The sequence below is a fragment of the Scleropages formosus genome, chromosome 1, assembly GCF_900964775.1.
Source record: "Scleropages formosus chromosome 1, fSclFor1.1, whole genome shotgun sequence".
Lineage (NCBI taxonomy): Eukaryota > Metazoa > Chordata > Actinopteri > Osteoglossiformes > Osteoglossidae > Scleropages > Scleropages formosus.
The window spans coordinates 36,572,156-36,599,682 of NC_041806.1; the positions used below are offsets into that span (position 1 = coordinate 36,572,156).

Here is a 27,527-nt window from a genome sequence, read left to right on the forward strand (position 1 = left end):
CTTCCACACATATACACGTTGCAGGAAATGTAGTGTTGCCAGTCCACCTGAAACACGGCTTTGGACTGCAGGAGGAAACTGAAGCACCTGGAGGAAACCCATACAGACATGGGGAGAACATGCAAACTCCACACAGAGTGCATCGCACTCAAACCTACATCCACACAGCCCAGGTACTGTGAGATAGTGACGCTGAAGGTACTGCCTACATCGATTAAATAAACATTACGTTGGAAAGATCTCTCATCTGAAATACTCAAGGACCTTGTGTAAATCTAACACTCCAAATGGGATTTTTACGTGTTGTAAATCAATAACACCTCGAATGTGTTGCTGAAAATTTTGGCTAAACAGTTCTTTGTGGTTCATATGGTTGTTTTCAGCCACGTTCCTAGTGGGCTGCAGAGCAGGAAAGCTCTCCACCTCATTTTAAATAGCCAAGAACATCGGTTTTGACACCACAAGCTAAATAAGTTGAATTAAAGTTATAACTGATTAAGCTGAATTCTTGAGATATTCAGTAGACTAAAAACCCATAGAAATAGTGGGTTGCCTTGACCTGGGTTTAGAGCAACTGGTTTAAAGGATTTTTTCCAGGATCTCAATACATTTCCAAACATACGTATTCTTGTATGAACATGTGAGGCGGTATGACATCATCCTCAGTCTAGATTTCATTGCTGAAGTTCCAGGCTCCAGCTGGCTATTCCCCACAGATTTTAGCACTTTAATATGCCATATCAGGTGTCACCTATAACAAAAGCCTATCAAGGATCCACGCGTGTCTGAAATATTGATTGATATTTTATTTAATTATTCTTTTTTTGTTTTGTTTATTTTAACACCTTTTTCAATGCTACTTCCAAACTGCACTGCTTATATTGTTTCTGGCTTCAGAAAGCATCATAACGGTGAAATGATTTTTCAAATATTAAATTATATTTTAAGGTGTCAACATTTTTTTTATAACATTTTATTAATCAAGAGCAAAGTGTACTTCTAATAAATAAAACAAAACTAACGCATAGATAAAAGCAGATAAGTGCAATGTATTAAGGAAACAAAAACAGAGTAATTTAAGGTATGTTGCATATGGAGAAATGCCACAGAAAGTCACAAAATCATCATATTATATATTGCAATAAATTATTAATGGACATAGAAAACAATTTTGCATGCATATACATATGCATGTAAAGACAAAAGAACACAAGTAGAACATGTTAAAACACTTGACAGTCTTTAAACTGACATACACTGCTAGTAAACTGGAAAGCTACTATAAAATAAAGTGAAAATGGGGTTATGGCTTCTTGTGAAGCACTTCAGTGTAAGTTCACACAAAAGGATGCTTTCTGTTTGAATTAAACATGTTCATTAGAATGAAACACACACACAATAATTTGGACTGGTGTATCCTGTATAGTTGTAAGATTTTTTCAGTTCTTTGCAGAACTGTTTTTTTCTTTCCCCTACTATAATCTGAACTCTGAAACTTTTGGCCATTAGTCCACAGTTTCAACCACCAGACCACTAACTGTCCACAGGAATACTGGCCATATTGGTCAACTCAGTTCTGAGAATGAGTCAACAACTTCAATGTTTCATTTCTATCCATCCAATTTCAATAACTGCTTTGTTCTGAGCAGGATCGTGGTGATCTAGAGCCTATCCCAGAAGCACTGGGCACAGGGTGAGGGGGAAGTACTCCTTGGATTATGAGGGAATTTCAGTCCATCGCAGTTAGCCACACACATACACACACTCGCTCACCCATTCATACACTAGGGGCAATTTTACAGACACCAATTCACCTGAACTTTGGAAAGTGGAGCACCGGAGGAAACCTGCAGAGACATGGGGATAACATGCCAACTCCACACAAACCAAGCAAGGCTCGAACCCAAGTTCTCTCGCACCACCCACGCACTGTGAGGCAGCTGTACTACTTGGTGCTGCCCTGATATTTCATTTGTAAATGCAAAATTTTGACGTACATGTGATTTATACTGCTCACATGGAGAATTTATAGAAGTGTAAACCAGATAATGGATAAAGTAAAATATATCGAGTTTTTGCAAGGACAATGCCTCCTCTCCTATGGCAAATAACTACACTGATAATTCTACAAATCACTCTTTACAGTGGCTGAATATTAAGGTATTAAGGTATTTGTTAACCTGCTTCGCTCTATATAGCTCAGGTTCATAAAGGGGACACAGTGACAGAGAGGGAGAAAAGCTGAGGTTATGCATGTGCCAGATGGATTTTATCCTATCCTGGACATAAAGATTCTTGGACAGTTCACAAATCAAAATCTGCACCATTATGTGAAGCATCTGCACTGTTATTGTTATTCTATACATACACATATAAATTATAACTTTCTTGGAGAAATGTGTAATTGCAAGTATGTAGCTCATTTAACCTAACTGTATAATTAAAAAAAATACATGTATGGAATATGTTTTAAACATATACAGTAGGTTAATACTGTAAGTTGGTTTAGATGGTCATACTATATCTTCAACAAAAATGGGACAGAGAGAAAAAGGGGGAAATATGAAAGAGACAGGATGAGGGGGGAATTATATATGTTTCGAGATCATTGAGCACTGCAAACCACATGAAGGAACGATTTTTGGTGGTCTTCAGCAAAATAGTCTCAAAAGCACCTCTGTAAAACTCTTACGGTTTTCCCTGTAATATTTTAATGCTGACACTTTAATACTGTTGACTTTATATTTAAAATATACCTCTCGTTATGAAAGCATAAATTAGTGGACAAATAAGTGAACGTAAGAAAGGTCATGATCATGTAGGAGTGTACAACATACACCGAACAGACGTACTCTCTTTTTCCCAAGTGAGGTCAATTAACATTTTCTTTTCTAAATGTTTAATTCGGATCCCCAACTAGATATCTAATTACATACTTACACTACAGGATTGTTTTCTTTTTTTTTTTTTTTTTGGTATTTTTATTTAAACGGAGAAAATTAAAGGATGTTGTTGATATTAGGTTTAGGATGTAGGATATATAATATTGCTATTTATTCGTCATGTTGATAGCAGATTTAGGTTCCTTCTTAACATAAGAGCTCGGTGACTCATAACGTATAACTCTTGAGTCCAAAAAAATTAAATACGCTACAATAAATTGAATAATTTAACCAAAGATATGTTTTACAGAAAAAAAAAATCTGCACAATGTGACAAACTGGTTACTTTAGTTTATTACACGATTACTTTAACGGCTGAAAAAAAAACGTCATACTCATAGTCTGGTAATATAAGTACAGTAGGTAATAAGTAAGTCTTTCCTTACTGTAGAGAATTTCTTTGTCGAATTTATATAATAAAATCCAAAATCAGCAACGGAAGCAGTCATTTTGGGGAAGACATACTACTGTGTCATACACCTTTTTTTAAATTCTGCACTGGACATAAATAATAACCCTACACGATGAAAGACTCTGACTATAAGTCTTTAAAAAGATTTCCGTCCACAGAAGGTGCCGCGACATATATTTTTAAACACAGTGAGTTTCAAGATGCTTTACTTTGTCATTCTGGATGTTTAAAATTATAACTTCATTGTTTTATAGTTATCTGTGATTTTCCAGTTTTTGTTATTTTAGCAATACAGGTACGAAATGTCAACACTAACCTTAATGGCTATTATGTGTTTTTTGTGCGATTAGCCTTTTTTAGTCTAATATTTTGGCACTTGCTGTGAAAGGCGTGGCGGCCTTCTTGAGATGCCTAAAAATAAACTGAACTGAACATTTAATTGAATTGCATGTCTGATTGCCGGCCAAGTGTAAATGTCAGACAATGTGTTGAATACAGAAAGAAGGGGTGTAAATATAGTATTGAAACTGCGTCTTCTGCTGCACAGAGTAGGGTAATAAAATAAAACGAATATGTAGCGTGTACGAAGACAAAAACGTACTATAAATACGGAGCGTCGCGCTCAATAAAGCAGTGGAGCAATGAGAACGGTGCCTTAACCACCACTTTTATTGTGGGACTCGGGGACGGAGCGCTCGGCATTAGCGGCCCATAAATGGAGCGTCTTCTTTCTTCGATCTGAGCCTGTATTCATAAGATACAGCCATCCATTACGATGCTGATATGTGGAGCCAGAAAATGTACACAAACTATAAATTTTCGTCCCGTCGCACTCTGCCTTTTCCCCAGGACTGCATGTTTCTCTCTGCGAACATTCTTCGGAGAAAAGAAAGGCTTAGAGGAATTACATTAACGGTCTTATGAAAGGAGCCGGGAAGCCAAGAGATGTCCAAGTTGTCGTTTATCAACTACTTATGATTCCGATATCCAACAAATGGGTTGTGTAAAGTAGCGCGACCTGACAAGGTGACATCGTTATCCTGTCTAAATGATGCATAATATTAGTGTTACGCTTAGATCATCGAATGCCTTCATTTTTATTCACCATTTAGTCGGCCCTGGGTTGACTTCTCTTCGTGAAATGTTTATTTTTCCTTCCTCGCAAAAGCGAGAGGTCTTTTAAGGCTCCGAGGCTGAGGAGTCAGAGCTTCGGCTTAAGAAGAAACACTCTGCGATTCGCTCCCTTTACCGGTCCATCGCACATCGATGCGATCGCGCCCGCGATCGCGCCCTGCAAAAATACAGTCAAATGACCTCTTTCCGAATTGCGTAAAATTGCATGTGTGGACATAGTGTGAATTCACATGTCACGTGACGTTTACGAGCAGAAAGTTGTTCGGTGAGGAACACACACAGATTTATATATATATGTCTATTGGATACATATATGAATCTTATACATATAAATTTGTGTGTGTGTTCCGAGATATGTATATAACATAATGATCTTGCGAAACATTGGGGGACGGCCAAACTAGAGACTTAATAACATCATTAGTTAGCGTCCTTAATTGTCTCATAACGAGTAATTCGTTTGTATGACCCCCAATTACTCTTTTCGGCTTCATCTTGACTTTTATTATTGGATTTTTTCCTGGTTTACACGTCCCCTAATCTTATCTGCAGTAACAGATGCAGGCCTGTTATTATTATTATTATTATTATTATTATTATTACTACTATTATTAACCCAGCGATTATGTAAAGTCTGAGGGGAAAACCCAGAAGTGTGCTGAAGAGGTGAAGGGCTGTGATGTACGGGTGCGCGTCTGGCTGATGCCCTCCAGTACACTTCAGCAGCGCAGTGCCATCATTGCGCGTTTCCGTCTATTATGACGATAATGTGCGCAGTAAAAAAATATTCACCCTTGTTCACAGCAAATGTAAGAGGTATGACTTATAAAACACTGTAATGTGCTGATTTTGACCTTATTCGTTCAATTACTTTGACAAGTGTTTGCCCTTTCTAAGAGAAGCACAAATTATGCATTTACTAAATAGTTTACTAAATTTTCGCATTGTACTGTATTTTCGTATTTTCCAGAAAAAAAAAAATCTTGCTGGGAAATAAAACAAATTAAAAACTCAAATTTACACTTCATCCCGTTATGGCAAATAGTTTAAAATTACATAAAAACTCCCCATGCTCCACGCCAGTGAGTAAACCTGGGAGGACCTATTCCAATAATAATAATAATAATGATAATAATCAGAAGAAATCTTAATTATCATTATCATGCCCTGTCTGGATTTAGAGGTATAGAGTACTGATATGATTAAGAGAAAGTGGGCCTACTCTCTCTACAGACACAGAACCGAGGTCTTTCCTAAAGCAGTCTGAACTGACCAACTCCTGGTCACAAGGTCCCGCCTCTAATAATAATAATAATAATAATAATAATAATATACGTAAGTAGAGAGATTAACACAAATTGTTTTTGAAAAACAAACTTTTAATGAAAATTATTCGTTTCACGAGTACAATTTTAAAACAGTAAGAAACATTTATTTACATTATTTTCAGTGCAAATAAGTTTTGACAAGATATAATACAATTACGCATACAAAAATTGGCAAAACCATGAAATTTACAAAAGAGAATATTTCTAGGAGAATAATCTTTCAGACAAGTAGTTCAAACCAAAGCTGGAAGAGACACAATGTTCATCTTTTAGGAAAAGGTCAAACAGTCTGGATGTGGGCAGCAAAAGGGGAAACAACAGATGTGTCTCTTTTTGTTATCTCCTTTTTAATTTTTTTGACATTTAGATTTCTGATGGTGCCTTTTCCTGTTCATCTCTGACATAATGATGCATTTACATTAAATACTTCAGACATTACAGTTATTTCGTTAAGCAATTATAGGAGAACCTGTGATGATGCTGTGGCTTCCGTGAACGTGTTAATGGGTGTTGTGTCCTCTGTACTCACAGGGGTGCCACCAGACATGATAACACTTGTCTTATTGTGTTCTGAGAGGTCAAAGTCACTCTTTTCCTGGTCCTCAAACTCAGACTCACTCCCCTCGCTCTCACACTCGGACTCCTGCTCCTTCTGGTCAGCTTCCGTTAATGATTTATCGGCCTGCTCCTTCTCCTTGTCTTTCTGGGCCTGAGCTTCCTTTGAATGCCTCCATTTCATTCGTCTGTTTTGGAACCACACTTTGACCTAAAAAGTGATTTGAGAGTTGATTTATTGCTCGATGAATATATTAAAGAAAAAAAGACTTTCCGGTCAGAGTATTCTAGTCAGTTTGAAAAATAATTAACATTAAAATTAATTTTCATCTGCTCACCCTCTCTTTAAGTTCTGTAACTTCAAGTAAAAAATTACTGCTATACTGACAGTGAATGTACGCGCATATAATTTCACACAAATACATGTTTAAAAACACGAGATCAGTTATCAAGTGGTGTAAAATTATCTGGACTGTAAAATGCAGTGATAAACAGTGTGTTTCCACAGATGTTGCAGCATGCTAACCAAGAAACCAAAGTATTGCTTCATTGTGAAACTGGAATTTTGGTATAAAAAAAAACAGCTCTTTTGGCCTATGTAAGTTTGCACATACTCGTTGTGAACGACTTTCACTTCCTTGAAATAGTTGTTTTTGCAATCTTATTAAACTGATTACTCGTTATGTTTCTGCTCAATTGCATTGTTGGGTATGTCATTTCAGTTTGAGTATCTTCCTGCATAAACAGGCAAAATGAGGGTAAGTAAAAAGTATCCGCAAAAATGTTTTAAAATTTTTGATTAAGGTTATTGCAGATACATTGTGACTTACCCTCGAATAAAGCTTCAAAATCAGCCCCAGCCAGGCACCTCTTATTAGTGATCTTTGAGTGCATTTTTCAGAAAGGCCTCTCCAGAACAATGCACAGGTGATGCAGACATACCTGTGCATCCGTGAGGCCCAACATGGCAGCCAGCTGTTTTCTGTCAGGTTTGGTGACGTACTTCTGAATTTCAAATCGTTTCTCGAGGCCTTTCCTCTGGAGATTAGAAAACACTGCGCGTGACCACGATCGTTTCCTCTTGTACGTCTGTGGCATTGTGTCTTTGGTGAGCACAGCATACGGACCTGTTGAGAAAAACCAACAGAAGGAAATCAGAGCAAAGACTAGTTTCTGTTAGGCTGACAGAAATTACATGGGCTACAGTCACTTTAGTATCATTAAGTTCTACTGAACTTGATGGCAAGTTCTTAGAACATCTATCTGCGCATTAATATTAGACCACTATATGACGCTATTTTGAGTGGCATGACAAAAAGCGGGATATGCATTAAGTTCAATGAAAAGGAAATGCGAAATCTTACAGGCGAATAGTTTACATATATCAAATCACTGCAATCAGTGTCGGGCAGCGGCCTTGTATTAAAACAAAGCGCGACTTTGGTGAACCTCCTGCATTGCATTAATGCGATAAGGCCATTGTAGGATGCTTTTGAGCCGCATGATTGAAAAACAGGCAAGGGTAATGAGGTCAATAAAAAGTGGTGAAACTGGATGAGAATTAATTCATCCTGAATGAATGCTGGCGATGTGCACTGTGGTGCAGCCAAGGCTACCCTACCTGGGAAGGTGTCCTGAAACTGATGCTGCCCTGACTGCCTGGAAGCGCCGCCTAAGGAGCTCATCATCATGGAGGATGAGTCGCTCATCCCGGGCTCCAGGGAGGTGAAGTACTGGCTCGCAGACGGCTGCATGGAGATAGGGACCCCTGACTGACGATTCGAGCTAACAATTGACGTGAGGTCTGTTACGGGACGAAAAAAATATAGCCGATCAGACCAGACATAAGCATGTCAGACGAATCCCCTGGTTTAATATAAAGGAAGCGTGCTGACCTCAAGGTGCATCTTAGCCGAATGATAAGTACATGTGTCAAAAGCCCCCAAAAAAAGAAAAAAAACTTTAATAAATTTCTAAACTGAGGTGTCATGGTGATTAAAAGGGTCTTTTCATTAATCATGCGGATGTTGCGCGTTCAGTGCCCGCCCGGTTTATTAAACCGTAAGCGTTCAGCCGTCAGAATGATAGAACATCTTTTTAGGACTTCAGATGTGAAGAACCACGTTCGCACGTAACTTTTTGTATGAGCAGCAACACGTGTATGTGTATTATATGTATGTGTGTGTGTGTGTGTGTGTCTACGGCACAGCAGGCGCTCCTGCAGCCGCGGACCGCGAGACTCGCGTCGCACCCCCTACCTACCTCTGAGTGTTGAAGTCTCCTTTGTTTTGGGCTCAAAGTCCGCGGACAGTATGCGGTCAATCCCAAACTTGAGGTCTTTGCTGGAAGGAGCGGGCGCTTGCGGGGAGCCCAGTGTCACCCTGGACGCAGAGGTCAGATGTATTCCGTGCCTGTGGTGGTAGGGAGACGCCGCCGAGCTCATCCTGCTGCCGGGGCCGAACACGGACGGCTCCGGGGCCACCGGGGAAGGGCGCAGCGGAGACCCCGAAGAGTGAACCTGAGCACGGGGTCCCAAATGAGCCATGATCGCCGAAGATCCCGAGATGTTCTCGGCGTCTGCAACGTGAAGAATGTCAGCGATGCAAAACGAAGGCTTCTTCATCGAATCCAACGCAAAACCGCCGGAGCAGTAGGCAGACCAAAGGCTAAAGTTTGAAGCATAGAACGGGTTGAGTCCGGTGGTATACATCCTAGTATTTTGTGTTGCCTCTCGGTTAAACACAAACGGCGAAATTAGAAAAGTGCCGCATGGAAATGCGATTATTGTCGAAAATGGTGGCTTTTCTTTTTTAAAGGGCCAGGGGTCTTTCTCGCAACTCTGGAACTTAAGCAACTGGTCCAAGTAGTCCTTGGTGGAACTCTGTGCTCCTTCTCTGATTGGTTACTGTGTGGCCAATAGGCGTGTCGGGCTCAGCTGTATAACACGCCCACAAGGAAAGGAGACGCATGGGTTGAACTGGTGCCGGTAATGTCGGCTATTTCCTGACCGTTATTATTATTATTATTATTATTATTATTATTATTATTATCATTATTATTGCTGCTGCTGAAATTATTATTAATGTTGTCGTCGTTTGCTTTTTTTTGTTGCAGTTGATTTTACTTTTATTAACCTATGTCATAACAATTATCGAACCAAAGCCATTGAAAAAACAAAGCCCCACGGATCTATGTGCTTTATATTCAGCAACCTTTGTTTTGCTACCTTATTTAAGACATGATTTGTTTAAATATAGCATACAGGCACTATGCAAAATATATCATTTTGTGTACCTGTTTTAATACATGTAGCTAAATCCTGCGGTGTACACTGTGCATAAAAGAGCCGGGTTAACACACCGCTAAAAAAGATTATACACAGCGGTTAGGAAATAGCGGGACAGTAAATGTCACGGGAGAAAATGTTGTTCTTTGCATTCTATGGAAAGGGCCAGTTTAACGTTTTTGACATAGTTATTTCAGCGTGTCCACCGTTTAAAAGTGGGCGTACAAATGTATTTCTCATGCGCCGTGATATATTTCATGCTGGCCCGCCGAGTTCAGGAAACAAAAGTCTCTATTAGATCCAGGTCATCCTGTTTTTGATGGGCTCTGATTCGAACTAAATGAGCGGATATTCCTGCTAGATTTGTCCAAAAATAGAACATGTTTTAGTATTTTAGGATACGACTGAAATCCCTATTTCTTCCGGAGAGCAGAAAAAAACTTTTTAATGACGGTTAGAACTTCCTTTTTTCAATATTTGTGCAACTTTATCTCAAGCCGCAAGTTGCACCGTGACGCAAATCCGTCTTCATGCTTATAATAAAGAGGAAATCTATTTCATTAGAGAGAAAGGACAACAAAAATACTTTCGCAGGCATGACTTCACACATATCTAAGAACACAAACATCTTCTCGCAAGACAGTAGGAAGGAACACGATTATGTGTGTAAATCATCGAACAAATGCATACGTTAAAGATGGACTGTCTCTGGAAAAAAAAAGTGATTCATTTATTTAGAGATCCGCGGTATCTAGTTTATTTTTGCAGTCCTCGCCAGCATATTTTTGTTTCCTTTTCTCATAATAAGAGAAAAGGGCTGATAATGAAACTCTGCCGAGCTCTATCAGTTCGGGTGAAACTTCTTTTTTTTCCTGTTCTTCTCTTCTTCTTCCTTCTTCTTGTTTCTGACTAAACGGTAATCGAACCGGCGAAACACACGACGCCTAAGTTGACCTCAACTACACTGCTGCGCACTTAGATCCGTTCTGTTAACCTTTTATTAACCATCTAAATGTTGCGTGTTCACATGATGTATTACTTTCATTGGATCTTAGATCTGCTGGAGACACCTGAGACACTGTTATACAAACACGAAACAGTACATAAGGCTAATGAAAATAAACCGGTGATGATGGAGAAAAAAAAGGACCTTTTTTTTTTTTTTCTTCCCCGGGCGGTGTTTCGTAAAGAATTGAAGGGGCTGTTTGTGATCCCTGCCTGTGTTTATTGCCTGCTTCGTGCTTGAGGCTTCATTCATTTCCGAAGACTCGGTGACCCGGCCTGCCTCCTATCGACTAATATTTTTCCGGGTTAAATATAGCTATGAAACGTACCGTTTGGCCAGATCAAGCAGACCAAACAATTTCGGGAAAAGGATGTAGAAGAACACAGCAGCAGGCGTGTTCCATGTAAGCTGCAGTTATTTCAGGTGTTGATGAGCGCAGAGAGAAGCTGAAACTCGCTGCCCCCCCCAGACAGCCTCCGAATACTCATCCTGCTCTTTTTAAATGATCTCGGCATATTATTTCACTTCGGCATGCATTTATTATTTATTATTTTTTATTTATGTGTGTATATATGTATGTATGTTGCTGGACAACCGGTGTCATGCATATGAAGCTTTTTTTATTGCAATTTAATCAATATGCGGATATCCCGAAAAAAGTAATGTTAGCGACTTACACCACCGACCAGAGTTTCTCCCCATAATGAAGGAAGGTGCAAAAATTCATGTCTGTTTGCCTGTAAAAGGACTTTCTCGGCTCCATATTCACTGGGAAAAGCGTGCAGCATTTCTTATTAATTATTGCGCTTCCCTCTTTTTCATATTTCTACTGGCAATAGTATACATTGTTAATTATTCGAAGTATTACAGCCATTTAACATCAGATGAGTCTCAGAAAAATGGGAGCAGGTTTATTGTTCGTGGCATAAGAACGAATAAAAAATAGCATAAGCAAGAACTTAGGTAGGTGGAAGCCTATGTTTCTTTATGTTTTATGCTGTTTATGTTTCCCGTTTCATGATGATTATTGAGGCTGTCAGCGGTGAGAAAGGGACTGTTTACGTCATTTTTGATTTACCAGTTCCAAAATTTAAATTCCTTAATAAAAGCATACCAGACCACGGTAATTGTGTCGTTTCTTTCATTATTACATTGTATTACGGTTCAAACAAGCGTCATAACTGTTAGCTTGGGCTGGACCTGTGTTTGGACATAGCAGTAGATAAATTTAACAAACTTATTTCTACAAGTATAATGTCAACAGAATGTATATCATATAATAATCATTAGTTGTGTCTCTTTTGAGTCTTTTCAACAAAATCTGAGCAGACGTGCAGTAAAGTCATATATTCATAGTACTGACTAGCTAATAAATCAGGAAAAAAAAAGCTACAACTAAAAGCACTGAGGCAATGACTGGTTTTATATGGGAAACTTTGCAAAGCCCAGGAAAAATAGAGAATTGCCTTATTCAGTCTCTCTCTCGATCAAAACTTGGATGCAATTAAACAATTTCCATTAGTAATGCAACATTATTACTCCCTGCTGCAAAGCAGAGACCCAAGCCAGGATTACTATTTCTGGCAATGTTTTCCTTAGGAAGGAACTTTCACAAATTTAATGGGACTAGGCTATTGTAAGTTGCCTTCTGTATGGCAAAGTGCCATTATTTCCACTGCTAAAGTGGTTAGCTAGTTCCAAGGAGTCTAAAGATTGTTGACAAAAAGCTTGTGTCATGCACAAAGCGCTCTTTACCATGTTTCAGTATTATAAAACAAATTAATTTGGGTATAAATATTATCGTTAAGGTTAACTGCACATTATTACCAGTGGCACTGCATATAACATATCGCACGACCGCCTTGAAGTGTGTCCTTCCGGGTTTGAGGAGGCAGGTACTGTGTTTGCGGGTCTGACTTGTTGTATGAGATCCATTCCATGGCAACTACAGTTTCTCTCGATGGGGTTTTAGTATTAAAAAACACTGTCAAGAAGTGATCAGATAAAGTAAGGAGGGCTTTGCTAGGCTTTGCACTGCAGTCTTGCTTTGCGCTTCTGCTCTGCTCTGTAGAGTTTACTGTTACTGTATCAGTCACTCAAGCAGTAACACTGTCAAGTGGTGTTGAAAGTATTGGTGAAAGAACTGGATTAAATACCTATCAGAAAACATAGCAAGGGCACTATTGCTGTAGTTTTCTTTTAATTCATCTATTGTGACTGCAGTAGTACAAGTAATCCATCAAAAAAGTGAAATACATATTTGTTCCAATGGATTACAGTGTTTCATATTGTAATGTTATAATAATAATAATGTCTCATATAATGTGAACGCCAAAAACATCTACTCACTCATGATGTATTAATGTCTCCTTTAAAAATAGATCACCTAAGAAAAAAGGAGAAATAAAATCATTGCCTTTATGGCAATATGATATGAATACAAGCAGAAAATTGTTTTGATCAACATTTTTAAAATGAGGGAGAGAAGTTAAAGTGCTCCATGTTTGCAGTTTTAGCGTTTTCAGCTGTGGGGTCCTGTGAGGGCTGGTGTTTGTTATTTTATCTAGATATTTTGAGAACTTCATGTTGACCTAGTGGTAAAACCCAGCCAAGTACAGCCCTTCAATACAGCCAGGCCTGGAGGCCCAGTTGTCTATCAGGTGACACAGGTCACCTCATTATAGCCCTGTGACGTTGACCATGGTAAAGTACTGTCGGGTACCTTGCGACTGTAGACACATGGCAGAAAACCTCATCTTTATCCAGATGAATTCAGAGCTACAATTACTGAATATGTCTATTAAGTTGAATTGTCTGGCTGTTCTAAAAAAGCTACTTAACATACACCACAAATGAATACGTGGGAATGTACAGTATAGAATTACTGACTGAATTGGTCTTGGAAAGAAGAGGTATAAAACAGATTTTAATAACATGGAAAAAAAAAAACTTAAAATGTAATAAAAACAAAATCCATAAGTCTTCAGTCCCCAATACACTCACAGTTCTACCTAATGTTATTATTGTTTTGAAGGTATTATTAGACCACCATATTACAAACTTGGATTACTGTATAGTGGTGCCCTGGCAACAGAGTCTGCAGAATTAAATATTTTAAGACATTTATTTTAATTAGTCATAAAAGTGTATTATTCTTACGTCTCTCCCGAAAGAAGATGTTCACCGTAGTTAGAGGCAGGAAAGGCAGACCAACCACAGTCGTTTTTGTCTACCCTTTCATTTAAAGAGTCTAATGGTTTCTAAATGGAACCTTTTAAATTTAATGGCATTTCAACTGTGTGTGCATTAACGACCTTCGTGTTTACACAAAAACAGCCACTGCTCAGATTAAGAGCTGTTCCTTGGGGCTTTTTTTCTGACAGGGCTATATGCCTGCTAATTATTCTCCGGGTCAATGTACACAGGGTTAAATAAAATTTACTGAGTGCTTGTGGCCACTATCCTAAATAGAAAAAAAAAGCCAAATGGAAACACAGAGGTCATCATAACAAACCATTACTGTTTCTTCTCTCTGTGTCCTGGAAGCCGTCCCGCTAAGTTACTCCTCGGCCTGTGTTATGGCACCCTTGTGACAAAGGCTGCATTTGGTAACCTCAGTAAGGCTATGATATGCTGTAGCCCTGTGACTGAGCAGCGATCAATTGTGCACTTGTTTACTCGAAACCTTTCGTTGTTGAAGCAGTCCAGAGCTTCCCGGCGAGGCGAGCCCCGCAGCTGTTTCTCTCTCCCTCGGGCCGTGCTGGCAACCGCAATTAATTGTTGTAATAATACGCCACAATGGAAACAAATTAGCAGGTGGGAAAACTTAACACCACAACTTAATGAGGGTGCTGTGATATAGCAGGTGTCTGACAGCCAAGCGTAACGATGGACAAGTTAAACATTTTGGTTTTTATTTCTTTGGTTTCATGGAGAGGGGTCTCAGAGAGGGACGAAGAGAGGGAATGCAATGCTTTGGCTACCAGGTCTTAAATATGTGGAATGTGGAGTAGTTTTTTTTCTTTTTTTTTTTGGGGGGGGGGGGGGCAGACTTTAGCTCTGATTCAGTTAAATTACAACCCCACCATAGCCCATTTCCTTAACAAATTTAAGCAAGTGTCACCTTTTTTACTATCACATACTATTTTTTGTTCACTTCAGCTACTACTGAAAATGTTGTGAAAGTGATGAAATGTCTGACATGTTTAAATTTGTCAAAATTATAAAGACAAATGTAATGGTGCTGGGATAGAATTAGATTGCTGTCTAAACATTGGAATAGATGAAAGCATATTTCTTTAACATCACTTAGAGCCCAAGCTGGCGGTGAGTGAGTGAGTAGGATCCTTTGGCCATGGAGGTTTAGGTACACTGGGCGCCTGTCAATGACTCGGTGACACGTTGGACACGGTGAAGCACATCGAAGCCCAGTGGTGGTGTAGAATAGTTTCAAATGCTTTCAGAACAACTTTTTGTCTGAGCTTGTCTGTCTCCAGTACTGGTAGTACTTAAGCGGGCTCTGCTCTGACTTCAGTGTGTCCATCTCTTCCCACATAGCCATGGCATCTTGCAGCCTTGCTGGGCTCCTAGGAAAAGACCTGCTTCAGCTCCACCATCTGACAACTTATTTTGGACTGGCATGTGGTGACAGATAGAGGCTGCAGGCAGTTCAATGTTTGTTGCCTGTTCAGATGCCATATGTGGCCCTACTGTAGAGCCCTTAAGCAGGGAATTTGAATTAATCCAGTACAATATCAAGATATTTAAGTAAGTGGATACAGTAGTGATGTGTTGGGTAAATAGCAATATAATAAACACAAATTAATAATGAAATGTTCCTCTCTCTGTAGGAATATTTAATGTTGTTCATGCAATATTCTGGGGTCTACAGGGGAAGCTTTTGCATTATGTAGACAAGTCTTCAGATTTAAAATTCCAGGGCATTTTTTTGGTCACTTGTCCTCTCCATACAATCTGCTCTGTCACTGGAATTGCTGCTTTGATAAAAAAAAAATAGATGACTTATGTAGAATATTTATCAGATTGATCTCAACACTTCCAGCTTTATCAATGATTTATTAATATAGCTGGTTCTCAACATCTTAGAAAAATGAAGAAAATTATATCTCAACATTTCAACTGAAATGTCATTATTAATATAAATGGCAACATAGCCATAGTTCAACAATACCTTTTAAATAGACTGTTTTAGAGTAATACAGCAAAAGCTACTTATCTGAGATGGTGTCTTGATAAGTGTTTATAAAGACATTTTTACTCCTTAAGTTTCCACTTTTGTTTTAACAGTTTCCATGCAGCTGAGATGAGACACTGTACAGATATTTTTTCATTTACTACTGTATAATAGCTTATTATCAACCCCACAGGTATTTATGTCAGGTTCAGGAACGTAATGGAACGAAATGACATCACAAAGGTCCCCTGTGCAATTTGTGGTCTCTAAAATAACAATTAAATCATATTAATGGGCAACTCTTTTCCCTCAATATGTTACTCTATGTAGAAGGATATAACATTACCCATAAAACCGATTTGGATGATTTGACTTTGGTCAAAATGTTCTTACTAGTGAGAATTTCCCTACTGAGCTTTAATTAATTAATTCTTTTCAGATTTAAAAAAATGTTATGTCATGTTAATTTAAAGAATTCAAAAGTGCATATTTCATGGAATATTTTAATATTAAAAGCATTTTGTCTAGTTAATTCGTATAAGCTAATGCTCTCACTTAGGCACGGATTATGGAAAAAAACAGTTGCAAAACATTCAAAATGTGAAAAATCTGAAAAGAATTTCAAAATATTTCAACTTACAATGTACAAAAGAGTGAAGTACACCATTACAACAGTTTGCTTTTCTTTAACAAAGTGAACTTATTTACATTTATTCCTTTAGCAGATGCTTTTCTCCAAAGCGACGTACATCTCAGAGAAATACAATTTGTGCATTACTTTAGGAGAAAGAGCCATAGCTACAGACATGTAATTCTTAAGTAAAGTTAGTTTCCACTATATGCACCAGTGTTCATCACATGAGTAGCTGCATAAAACTCAGAATAGATGATTCCTGATCACCTTCCTACAATTATTTTTTTTGGAGATACACAAACATTTACGTACAATACAGGAGTAGCGGCTGTGTAAAGGTTTACCCAGGAATGATCACAAAGTTATGGTGCATGAACATTTACACTATTTATTGGATGTTTTTGATGATATGGAGGGATTAGATTGTAAAGACCTCTGAAGTGTAACACAAAAAGATATTTGCAGTGCAAGTTATAGAAATAAAATAATGCTGACTAATAATATAACTGCATTAAGACCAAGAGAAGCAATGTAGCTTGTTCTGACATTCAACTTTGTCTTTCAGGTTTAAATGAAATGCAACATTTAATAGTATGAAAAAAATCTGTGTGCAAATGATATGTATGTGGTTATCTGTCTGTATTCTGCAATGCACATTCATGGAAGTGCACTATCTTAAAAACATTTGTGCTTGTGAAAGCTATGTCATAACATCACAACCAGCATCCACAGAAAGTCTTTACTGAAACAAATTTATAGCGTAGGCGAATTTCTTCTACATTTTGGAGAGCTGCATCTTGTTGTAACGGTATTTATCTCAATTACTGAATACATTTCATGTATATAAAATATCGTATAAGGGATAGTGAAACCTTGGCAGAAGAATCTGTCCCCATGTACAGGTACAGTAACTACCCACAGAAGGCAGAGCGCATACCATTCTTGATTTAGAAACACGTCACCTTTAACGAAACCCGGCTAGGCCATCTGACCAAAACGATTGTATTTTGATGGTCAAAAACTGTCAAAGAAAAAAAATGAAAAGTACATTACATGGCACACTGTCACACATTGACCTTTCGAATAGTTTGATCTCAAAATTCTTGTTTTAAGAAAACCTATTTAAATATGCTTTGACAATGTGTTGAAAGAGGACGACAAGCATAATATTCCATGGCCTTTGTGAAGCCTGTTTAAACCATAGGAGTTAGGAATATACACCTGTACTGTAAAGGTTTCCAGCTCTATTTAGAGGAAGGTCTGTAATACCCTTGGTTTTACACTAACCATGAATCACAATGTAAAAATGTAGCTTTAAATGTGTAAAAGTGCAATCTGCTTTGGATGAAAGCAATGAATTACTGGCTCCGTAATATAACTGACATAAAATTCATGTTGGAACGGCTCACCCCGGTATCCAATATGAGCTTATGATCATGTAATCTTGCTGTTTATTACTGTAGTCAGGCCAAAAAGCTCTAGCATATGACATTTCCAGAAAATTTGACAATTTACATTTTTGAAGCACTTTGCTGTAAATCACACCCTTCTGCTTTGGACAGATTTCTTTATTATTCCCACCTCCCTGGTTATATTCAGATGTTTCTGAGTTTGCAAGAGTTGTATTCCACCCCAAGTTGACCTTTCACTTGGAGTTAGGGAGTGTGCTTCCTAAACATATCACAAGGCTGCCATCTACTGCTACAGTCAGGAAAATGCTAGAGTCCTTAAAAAACTGCTCAGAACTTCTCTCTTTGTTCATAAGCGCTCAGCTACCTATCCTGGAGCAGAGTCGTGGTAGTCCGGGGCTTGTCTCAGCAGCTAAGGGTGCAAGATAGGAGTATGGGGTACATACTCATTGACACGCATACAGGCAGTACCATCAATTCAGAGGAACAAATCCTCCTAAACAAGTCTTTGGACTATACCAGGAACCCACAGAATAAGGAAGAAATCCATACAGACTGAGGAACTCATCTGTTGCCTTTTCCCCCAGTAACTGGAACTCTCTGCCCATCGAAGCCACAACCCAGTTCTGCAGATACATCCTGTAGAACATTCATAGGATCCATCCCTACCTCACAACTGACTCTGCCCAACTACTTGTCCAGGCCATGGTGACTTCCCATTTGGACTACTGCAACTCTCTCCTGTGTGGTCTTCCTGCTACTACCATCAAACCTCTGCAGCTGATTCAGAAGGCTGCTGCACGAGTTGTGTTTGATTTGCCAAAGCGTTCCTATGTATCTCCTTTACACTGGCTTCCTATAGCTACCCGAATCAAATTCAAGACCCTGGTTACTGTCTAAAAATGCATCAGTAGAACTGCTCCCAGCCATCTAGGAGACTTTATCAACTGCTACACCCCAGCCAGACCCTTTTGCTCATCTACTTCTGCTCAATTGGTGGTCCCACGCACAAAAGGTAAAGCAGAGGTTCTTGGTTCTGGCTCCATTATGGTAGAGTGACCTTCCTCTCTGTCTACATTCAAGAAGGGTCTGAAAACTCACCTTTTCCAGACCCATTTCACTCAAGATCTCTCCAGCTCATATATGGTGTAAAAGTTCATGCACCATAATTTCATAATCTTCTCCAGCCAGGCCTTTACATAGCTGCTACTCCGGCATTGTATGCGATTGTGTACTTTTCTTTTTTTTCCCTCTTTTCAAAAAAAAAAAAAAAAAAAAATTGGTAGGAGGTCATCAGGATTCGTCTATCCTGCATTTTATGCACCTACTTGAGCAATGAACATCAAGTGGATAGTAACAAACTAGGTTTACTTAATCACCTCTGTAGCCATGTCTCTTTCTCTTAATGTAATCCACAAATTGTATTTTTGCTGAGATGTATGTCGCTTTGGCGAAAAGCATATGCTAAATGAATAAATATAATCCTAACTCCTACAGTTTATATTATCTATAGTTAATACATATTTCAATGTGAATTCACTATAAATCACTATGTACAACCTAGTCACAGTGTGACAGATGGAATTTTCAAAATAAGTGAATGTTAAGGTTAAAAAAAAAAAAAAAAAAAAAAAAAAACATCTGCAAAACAAAAATTAAAATATCCCTGCATTCATATACTGGAAAGAAAATCATGCATTCTTGTCTTCCCACATCTTCACCATATGCATCTCCTCTGAACACATCCTGCATTTAGAAATGCGTTTAGGCCCTGGAATGTGAAACTGTCCAGAATTTAACCTTGGACTCATTCCCAGGACAAATGAGTCCTGTGACAGAGGACCATTTGAGCCACTACATGCATTTGGACAGCAGATTATCTTCCCAAAAATGTATACTGTCAAACAGAAATAATTTACAATGAAAATGTATTTCTTTTGTTTACATGAGCCACATTTACTCGCATTACTTCATTTTGAGGATTGCTCCCCCCCTCCGATTTGAAGGACATGACTGTCTACTCGAGATCCTGGTTATGACATAATGCAGAGCATTTAATGCAACAGACAAAGATGACGACATATGAAAACTGACATCAACCACAGTGTTAGAATTGATGATTTTTTTCTGTTTTCCAGTAAAATTAAAAACTTTTTAAAAATTATGCTTAATAGGACTGAAAGGCTGGTTCTCTAGGTACTATCCTGCACTGCTTCAAAAAAAAGTAAAACTGGAAGCAGCAGTATGTAAGACACTCAGGATAATATGGCCTGATGGGAAAGTTAAACAATTTTTTTTTTAACTGTACATACAGAAACATGATATCAGCACCATTTTCATACATAAAGTAGTAAGTTAACTTACTGACAACTTTCCCTTCCCCACAGAAAATAGATATTCTGGTTTATCATGATTCCAATTAGGCCAGTTCCTACAGGATTCCTTGGGATTTAACAGAACACAAAGATTAGTAGTTCATTTCTCCAAGAACCTTCCAAATGGCAGTGTAATTTACACATTATACACTTACAAATGGATAAACGTATGCAGAATTTTTACACTGACAGCCCTAATGACAATGACAGGACTTCCTGTCTGAAAGGTGTTTTAATGCCTTTTACCTGTAAAATATCAGCCAGGCATAAGAGTTTCTGCCATTAACAGGGAGGGGAGAGTTGCAATAAGATGCAAACTTTGATCCAAAAAAAGTCAGTTTATTCTAAAACACTGATGGCACCAGTAAAACAAAAGGATTAGTGCAGGCAATGTAATTCTGCACAGCGAAGACCACTGCTGCGGAGTCGGAAACAATTATTGGGTTACTGGAGTTGGTTTTTAAAAAGGGACTAAGTGTACCGTATAAGTCGAGCCCCCAAAATTCATCCACCCCATCCATTTTCTTATTCGTTTGTCCTTACAGTTACAGTAGCAACAGGGAGAGCAGAGAAGCCCAGACATCCCTGTCCCATGCAACTTCTTCCAGCTCAACCCGGGAGATCCTCAGCCGCTCCCAGGCCAACTGGGAGATACACTCTCTCCAGTGGGTCCTGGGCCAACCTCAGGGTCTCATCCCAGTTGTCTGTGCCTGGTATACCTCCAATGGGAGGCGCCCAGGGGGCATCCTTACCAGTTAACCTCTCAATGTGGAGGAGTAGCGGTTCTACTCCGAGTTCCTCCCAGGTTTCCAAACTCCTCACCCCATCCTCAAATTAGAGGTGTAATAGAAGTTGACCTCAAAAATGTGCAACTTTTGGGGCTAGGCTAGGCCTGCAGACTCATACGTTTACGATCTGGGCCTAGGCTAGGCAGCAGCAGTCAAACTGTCGTGTTTTATATAAAATTACAACTGTTTTACTTACTGCATCCAATGATAGGTTATTTTAAGACTGTTAGAGTTTAAATGTAAACAAAACATGAGCATGTAGTTTACTTTGCCAACAGATGGTGTGCAAATGTGTCGAGCCAGTCAGCCGCGTTTGCATATGAATAATACAATACCGCAAGCGGTAATGTCATCTGCTAGTTCTCCTGGAATTTGTGCATAAAGAGTAAATAATGAGTCCTAAGCAATACTGTGGAGTCAGAAGCAATTACTGGGTTACTGGAGTCGGAGGTCTTGTGTACCGACTCCACAGCCCTGGTAAAGACACAAACTAAAATTTAATTGCAAAATTTTAGAATTTAATTACTTTTCCTCAGTTATAAAGATTGTATTGTGTAAACAATAAAAAAACCTTCCAAATACATTTTAAAAAAAGAACATTATAAATCTGAAGAAACTAAACTGATACAGAGAACAGTCTTTCCCAGAGACTGAATACATACCTGTGACACAGTATTTATAAAAGGTACAGAGTGTTTGCGTACACAGTCCCAGCACAACATAGAGCACGCTGAAAGACTAGCTTGCATCATTGACCGCACCCTCGCTATTAGCCAGGAGTCGCTCCCTCTCAGAATCACTGTCCTCACCTTGGAACCTGGCACAGAAGGGTATCTTGGCCATTAGGGGGCGGTGCAATCCATTGTACAGGGCAGCCCCAGCCAGAAGAATAATGAAGCCCAACACCTGCAGCCCATGGAACTGCTCCCATCCCACAGCCAGGCTGACTACCCAGATGATGACGGTACGCAGGCTGTCCAACACCATGCGCGTGGTGGCGCTGATCTCCTTGGTCACACTGATGCCAGCAAAGTTGAAAAAGGCTATGCTGACAATGTTGCCCAGGAGCGCCAGCACAATCATGGGTTGGTTGCCAATCTGGCAGAAGGCATCTAGTGCATCTTCCAGAACATGGCGAGGGTTGTTGCTGAAATTTCCCACTGGGATGTAGAACATGGGAATCAGCAGAAGAGACAGGATCAAAAAGCCAAAAAAACCTGTGGGGGGGGGGGGGAGAAAGACGTTAACACAATCAAGCATTTTAAAACACCAGCTATTCAGAATAAATGCTGAAACTTAATTGAGCACAAAATTCAAGTTCACAATGGATATTTTAACCACTTCAGAAGAAGACAACTCAGTGTTCTGATACACTATATTAACCTACAAAGGAAGTGTCCCTTCTTGAGAATTACAGAAGAGAAACAAAACTTTAGTTCTATACAAAATCTCATTTTCAGCAGTTACTAAAACATGCTCTGAAAGGCCAAATGAATGTCACTAAACACAGATGCATATTTATATATTAAAAAAAGTGGAAGAGACACCTTCAGTGCCTACAGCTCTCAGAGGGTGAACATCATGTTTGTAAACAAATTTCTCCTCCAGAACCATCTGGACCGCTGCAATGATCTGTGCCATGATGATCAGGAGGTCACCTGTATTTTAAATATAAAATTAGAATCATTTACATGAGGCTTTTTGAACAGAAACATCTCTTGCTGCAAAAATCTTTTCCTAGTGTGACTTACCCGTGATGACATCACTAAGCTTACGAGTATCATCCTTCTTGCCACTGGTAAAGTCAGCCAGTCCCACCACCACCAGCCCCAGAATGGTAACAAAGATCCCGATCCACTGACTGGCAATGAGGCGCCGGTTCAGGAAGGCAACAGACAGCAGTCCAGTGAAAATGATGACTGCACCCCGCAACATCTGGAAGCTGGAGGCACTGGTCATATTCAGAGCTGGAGAATGGATTGAACACAGCATAAAAACCAGATCACTGAACAATTTCATGTAGCAGACTGTGCTGGCATAAGGAGCAGGAATGGCACCACATTGCAAGTTGGATGGGGAGCAAAAACCAACACAGGAAGAGGAACCTCCCTCCCTGACCAGCTCCAGAAGCAATCTGCAGATAGTAATAACCTGCCTCCAAGGACACAATTAAGATATTAAGGTTGCTGGAAAAAGACTGAGAAGGAAATGGGAAAGTGGACTGAACTGAGAAGACCAGGAAAAAGAAGAGACCCCTAATGTAGGATGGTGCATCCCCCCCCCCCGAAATTAAACTTTGGTTTTTAGTCAATATTTATTAATGGATGGTCTTTCGGTTCCTGTTCAAGAACTATGTGCCCATTCTTGGTTTTACTTTTTAGTCAAGGGCTCTCTCCATTTGCACCTCCAGCATCCTTAGCTTCTGTTCCACCTATGGCAGCCTCCACCACCCAAGAATGGGGAGGGAGATCCAAGTCTGCTTTAAATGTATAATGCAATATAGAGCAAGAGTGTAGTAAATACCAGATTTCAGTTAACTGCCACAGAAGTGTATTGTAAGTCTCTGTATAGCCATCTAATTTCCCCACACCCCCCCACACAGAAACACCCTTTGCAAATAAAACATTTAAATCCTAACATTTCTTCCCTATTTAATCATGTTCCAATGTCCAGTTTAATTTGGAGCAAAAAAAGTATTAAAAGTGAGACATACCCACATACATGATGGAGGTGGCAGTCATATCGCAGACAGCCGGGGGGAGGAACAGGAATGGATTGAATTTCTGACCCGGGTTCATTCTTGGCTCAGGGGCCTGTCTGTCGTGACAGAGCAGGATGTAGAAGACTGCAAGGCAGCTGAGCTCCCCTAGAAACATGCCCACGGCCTGCAGGCAAACACATCACAGAGAGCCACATTCAGAGCCATCAGCACTGGAAAGGAGGGATAGAACTTCTCCTGGCATCCTCTTATACAACTGCAGTACCAACCAAACAATTACAGCTCATCTGCAATGCATACAAATCTACCTGCTTGTTGCTTAACGTAGTAGGTTTTTAACCATCCATACCACAAGCGAGCTCTGGCCAAAGCTTCCAAGCTCGTCAACATACCTGCAGGAAAGGGTGAGAAAAAGTGTGTTCCTCGGACCCGTGGCATCCTGGTACTGAGAAGTTGTCGGCCCACCTGCAATGTAAAGAGAGCTAGCAATGACAGCAAGAAGAACAGAGGGCCTTATCAGCTGTGATTCAGGAACACCATCCTGGTATTCACAGGCCTGTGGTACACAGAGAGTGGATGTTCCCAAATAAAAATAGATGGGATCCAAAGAGCAGCACACTATCATTTCAGTCATCTTCAGGGCATTTAAAGGTGAAGGAATCTGTAGACTCCTTAGTAATTAGGATTTAAACATTAGCCAACTCATTGTTGGAAAACTTTTTCTGAAATTGCTTTAAAAAGGAACCATTTTGTCCCCACCCCCCCTTATAAAATCCTGTTAGCAACATGGACAAATGAACCCGTTAATCGCACAATTCGTATTGACAGAAAAGGTGATAAACATTCAATTAAACAAATGTTTGTTGACGCAGTGCTTGAGACTAAATTACTGTAACCTTTGTTGAAAAGTGCTCCTCAACAAAGATGGAAAAAACTATTTGCAGGCACAGCGCAAGTCGTGCCAAGCTAAAGTTTGTTTCACCATGTCGAAATGCACTTGCGTTTGTTCATTTTGCCAGTGACGCTTGACATCTTGGTTCACGTTACAGCGGAGGTGGCTCGGCTACCTAATGTGGAACATAACCCTGGAAAAGAAACACTGTAATAACTGTGGCGTTAAATGTCATGAAGCAGCCAACGGTGAGAAATTGCGCTCCCTTTAAAAGATCTTTAAAGTGAATGACAAGCAAAGAATGAATGAATGCAATGGCTTCAAAGTAAGAAGGGGGAACATGAGAAAAGAAGACATGCAGAGAAACAAAACGTGATACTAGATCACACCTGAATGAAACAAACAGAGGAACGATCGTGACAATGATGTCTGTCCAAAACGACTGCGAAAGAAAGGCAAAGATGAACTTCAAATAGGACACAAACGAGCGTTTCGGCAAAGTGTGCCCGAGCCTTCCGTCCACGGCCTGTTTTTTAAGGTTCCCAGAAGTCAGTGGGTTGATAAACCGACTCATGAATCAGCCTGAAGGCACACAGAAGTGGCTGAAGTCACAAGAGCTGTCATGCATGTTTACGTCATGTCTTTGCTGATGGAGCATTATTGTTGCACCAGAGATACAAAGCCACAGCAAGACCTTCAGAAAAACTGCAGATACTCAGCATATTTCTAAAACTAATACCCAAGGCTTTTGGAGAAAAGCCTAAGATCATGGGCTTCAACTACACGATCCTCAGAGAAAAGTTTGAGGTTAACGACGATACATTGAATCACGTGATTCACACGTCCCGTTCTCAAAGACGAAGTTCATTATAATTTAGACTAAAGCGCAAACGAACATGCAAAGTTCAATCAATGGGATCGTAAAAGCTGCATTTTTTTTTTTTTTTTTAATCAAAAGCCACTTCGCAAGTATTCTGCAGAAGTGAAACGGTGAAAGTGAACTTGTCTCTGGACAGGATCCCCGCGGGTACGTGCGAGCGCAGTGTGTGTGAGAGTCAGTGTGTTCCACGTCTGATGGATCATGGATGAGTGAGCCATTGTAAGTAGTATATCTAGCAGTGTAAGTCACCTTGGTGCCTTATTAGAAGGTGTGTGGGCTGATAACATGGAGTTAATTCTAGAAGTCGCTTTTGGAGAAGCTGCTAGCCTACATGACATGTAAACGTCGTGTGTGTCTCCTCATGTTCACACAGGAGGTTTTGCGGGCGTGTCTGAACGTTCATTCCGTGGGAAACCCAGGATTGCTACGCAGCTCCACCACACCTGTGCGACAGGAAGGCGCGAGATGTGTGTGTGTGCCTGTGTCAGTGTGTATTTGGCTAAGATCAAGTAGCTGTCTGCTTGTGTGTGTGTTGTTCTGCTTCTGTGTGCAGAGTGACTCGAGCGCCGTGTCCATTCGCGCTAACAGACAGCGCTGCTGTGGTGCAGTTCTACCGAACCTGCAGTGCCGGTGCTGTGTATCTCTCAATCTCAGTCACAGTGAGTGACTGTGTGTTTGTATATTATCTGCCTGGCTGGAGGGTCGCTCCGCACTCGACAAGCCCTCTCCCACCGCTTACTTACTTAGCCGACAGCGTGTTGATGGAGCCCGTGACAAGCATCATAGCGGCGAGCATCAACTGGTATTTCGTCCAGGCCATGTTGCCGGTGAAGCGCGCGACTACTAGAAAGCACGGTTGCGATACCCGTAACCGAAACCACCGAGAACCTGCAGTTTATGCGCGCGGTTGCGTCGCGTCACGTGACGTGACGTGACTGCCCGCCAGTCAGCTGACTCGCGTGGCCCTTGAACCGCCGTTCAGCTGAGGCGGCGTTGCTGTTCCCATTTCTGCGAGCTACCGTTAAAAATACTTTCTTCACTTGTAAGCGACCGGCGTCAGTGTTGTGCTGTGTCTGAAATTAAAGTGACATAAAAGGTTCTTCCGGAAAAATTTGTCCCGGAAACGTGAGGTCCATGATTTTTCCGAAATCGTTTGACACCGACACAAGCCAGGCAAGGGAGGGCCGCTGTCCCCCTGGCTAAGTTCAGTTGTTCGTTATTATAATGCTATTGGGAGTTCTTGAATAGTTTGTTTAATAAATAAGGATGGGCACTGAGTCTGTGTTAGTTACCGTGTTCTTCATCATCATCATCATCATGGTTATGGGAGTGTGGCCACGTGAGTAGGTAATGAAGCATTTTTATCAAACCTGTGGAAATATGTCACGGTTCTGCATTCCAATATTGACTCTGTCGTGCAGAATAAAAGGAACGCTGCTCGCATGGCGACACAGCCGGTAGCGCTAGTGCCTCGAGGCGCACAGGCTCTGCTTCCGGGTTTATGTCCGCAATCCCGCTCGGTCGGTCTGTGGGAGTTTGCGTCCGCTCCGCCGGAGTCCTCGCGCGGATCTCCTCACGTGCCACAGACACGTGCGGAGGAAGGCAGTGGTACACCACTTCCGTACCCTACCTTACCCTGACAAGCGCGCTAGTGATGTCTCCAGTCAGTCAGACTCAGTCGTTTATTTGTCATCTGCACAGTTGTTGTACACTGGGCGTTGAAATCCTTTTGATGAGACGTGAACAGACGTGAACAAACACGTATTTAGACAGGATGTGCTGATAAGTAAGGCAGTACAATAAATAGTCAGTAGTGAATACTGAGTAGTTTCAATTTCAATTTATTTTTATAGAGCGCTCTTCTCACACAGTGACACAGAGCACTTTAACACAGGCATAACGCAAGAAAAACAGATACAAACAAAGAAGACAGTCGACTAATGGCTACCATAATAAAGTACTTTTATAGAGCT

At 40.2% G+C, this 27,527-nt stretch overlaps 2 protein-coding genes across 3 annotated transcripts; both read right to left on the reverse strand.

Moving 5' to 3' along the window:
- Positions 1-5,946: 5,946 nt before the first annotated feature.
- Positions 5,947-9,252, reverse strand: hlx1 (H2.0-like homeo box 1 (Drosophila)). Of its 2 annotated transcripts, XM_018743596.1 has the most exons (4): positions 8,634-9,252; positions 7,993-8,175; positions 7,314-7,498; positions 5,947-6,582 (listed from the first exon to the last, which is right to left on the reverse strand). In XM_018743596.1, exons 1-4 carry the CDS (start codon positions 9,079-9,081, stop codon positions 6,274-6,276), a joined length of 1,125 nt encoding a protein of 374 aa, XP_018599112.1. In that variant the 5' UTR covers positions 9,082-9,252; the 3' UTR covers positions 5,947-6,273. The 2 variants fall into 2 exon arrangements, with proteins under 2 accessions (XP_018599112.1, XP_018599113.1); XM_018743597.1 differs by lacking the exon at positions 7,993-8,175 and having other exon boundaries at positions 5,949-6,582.
- Positions 9,253-21,091: 11,839 nt separating this feature from the next.
- On the reverse strand, positions 21,092-26,462 carry slc35f6 (solute carrier family 35 member F6). Its single transcript, XM_018743449.2, has 6 exons — positions 26,298-26,462; positions 24,175-24,247; positions 23,777-23,948; positions 22,815-23,030; positions 22,611-22,721; positions 21,092-22,280 (listed from the first exon to the last, which is right to left on the reverse strand). The coding sequence occupies exons 1-6, from the start codon at positions 26,372-26,374 to the stop codon at positions 21,802-21,804; spliced, it is 1,128 nt and encodes a 375-aa protein (XP_018598965.1). The 5' UTR covers positions 26,375-26,462; the 3' UTR covers positions 21,092-21,801.
- Positions 26,463-27,527: the final 1,065 nt, after the last annotated feature.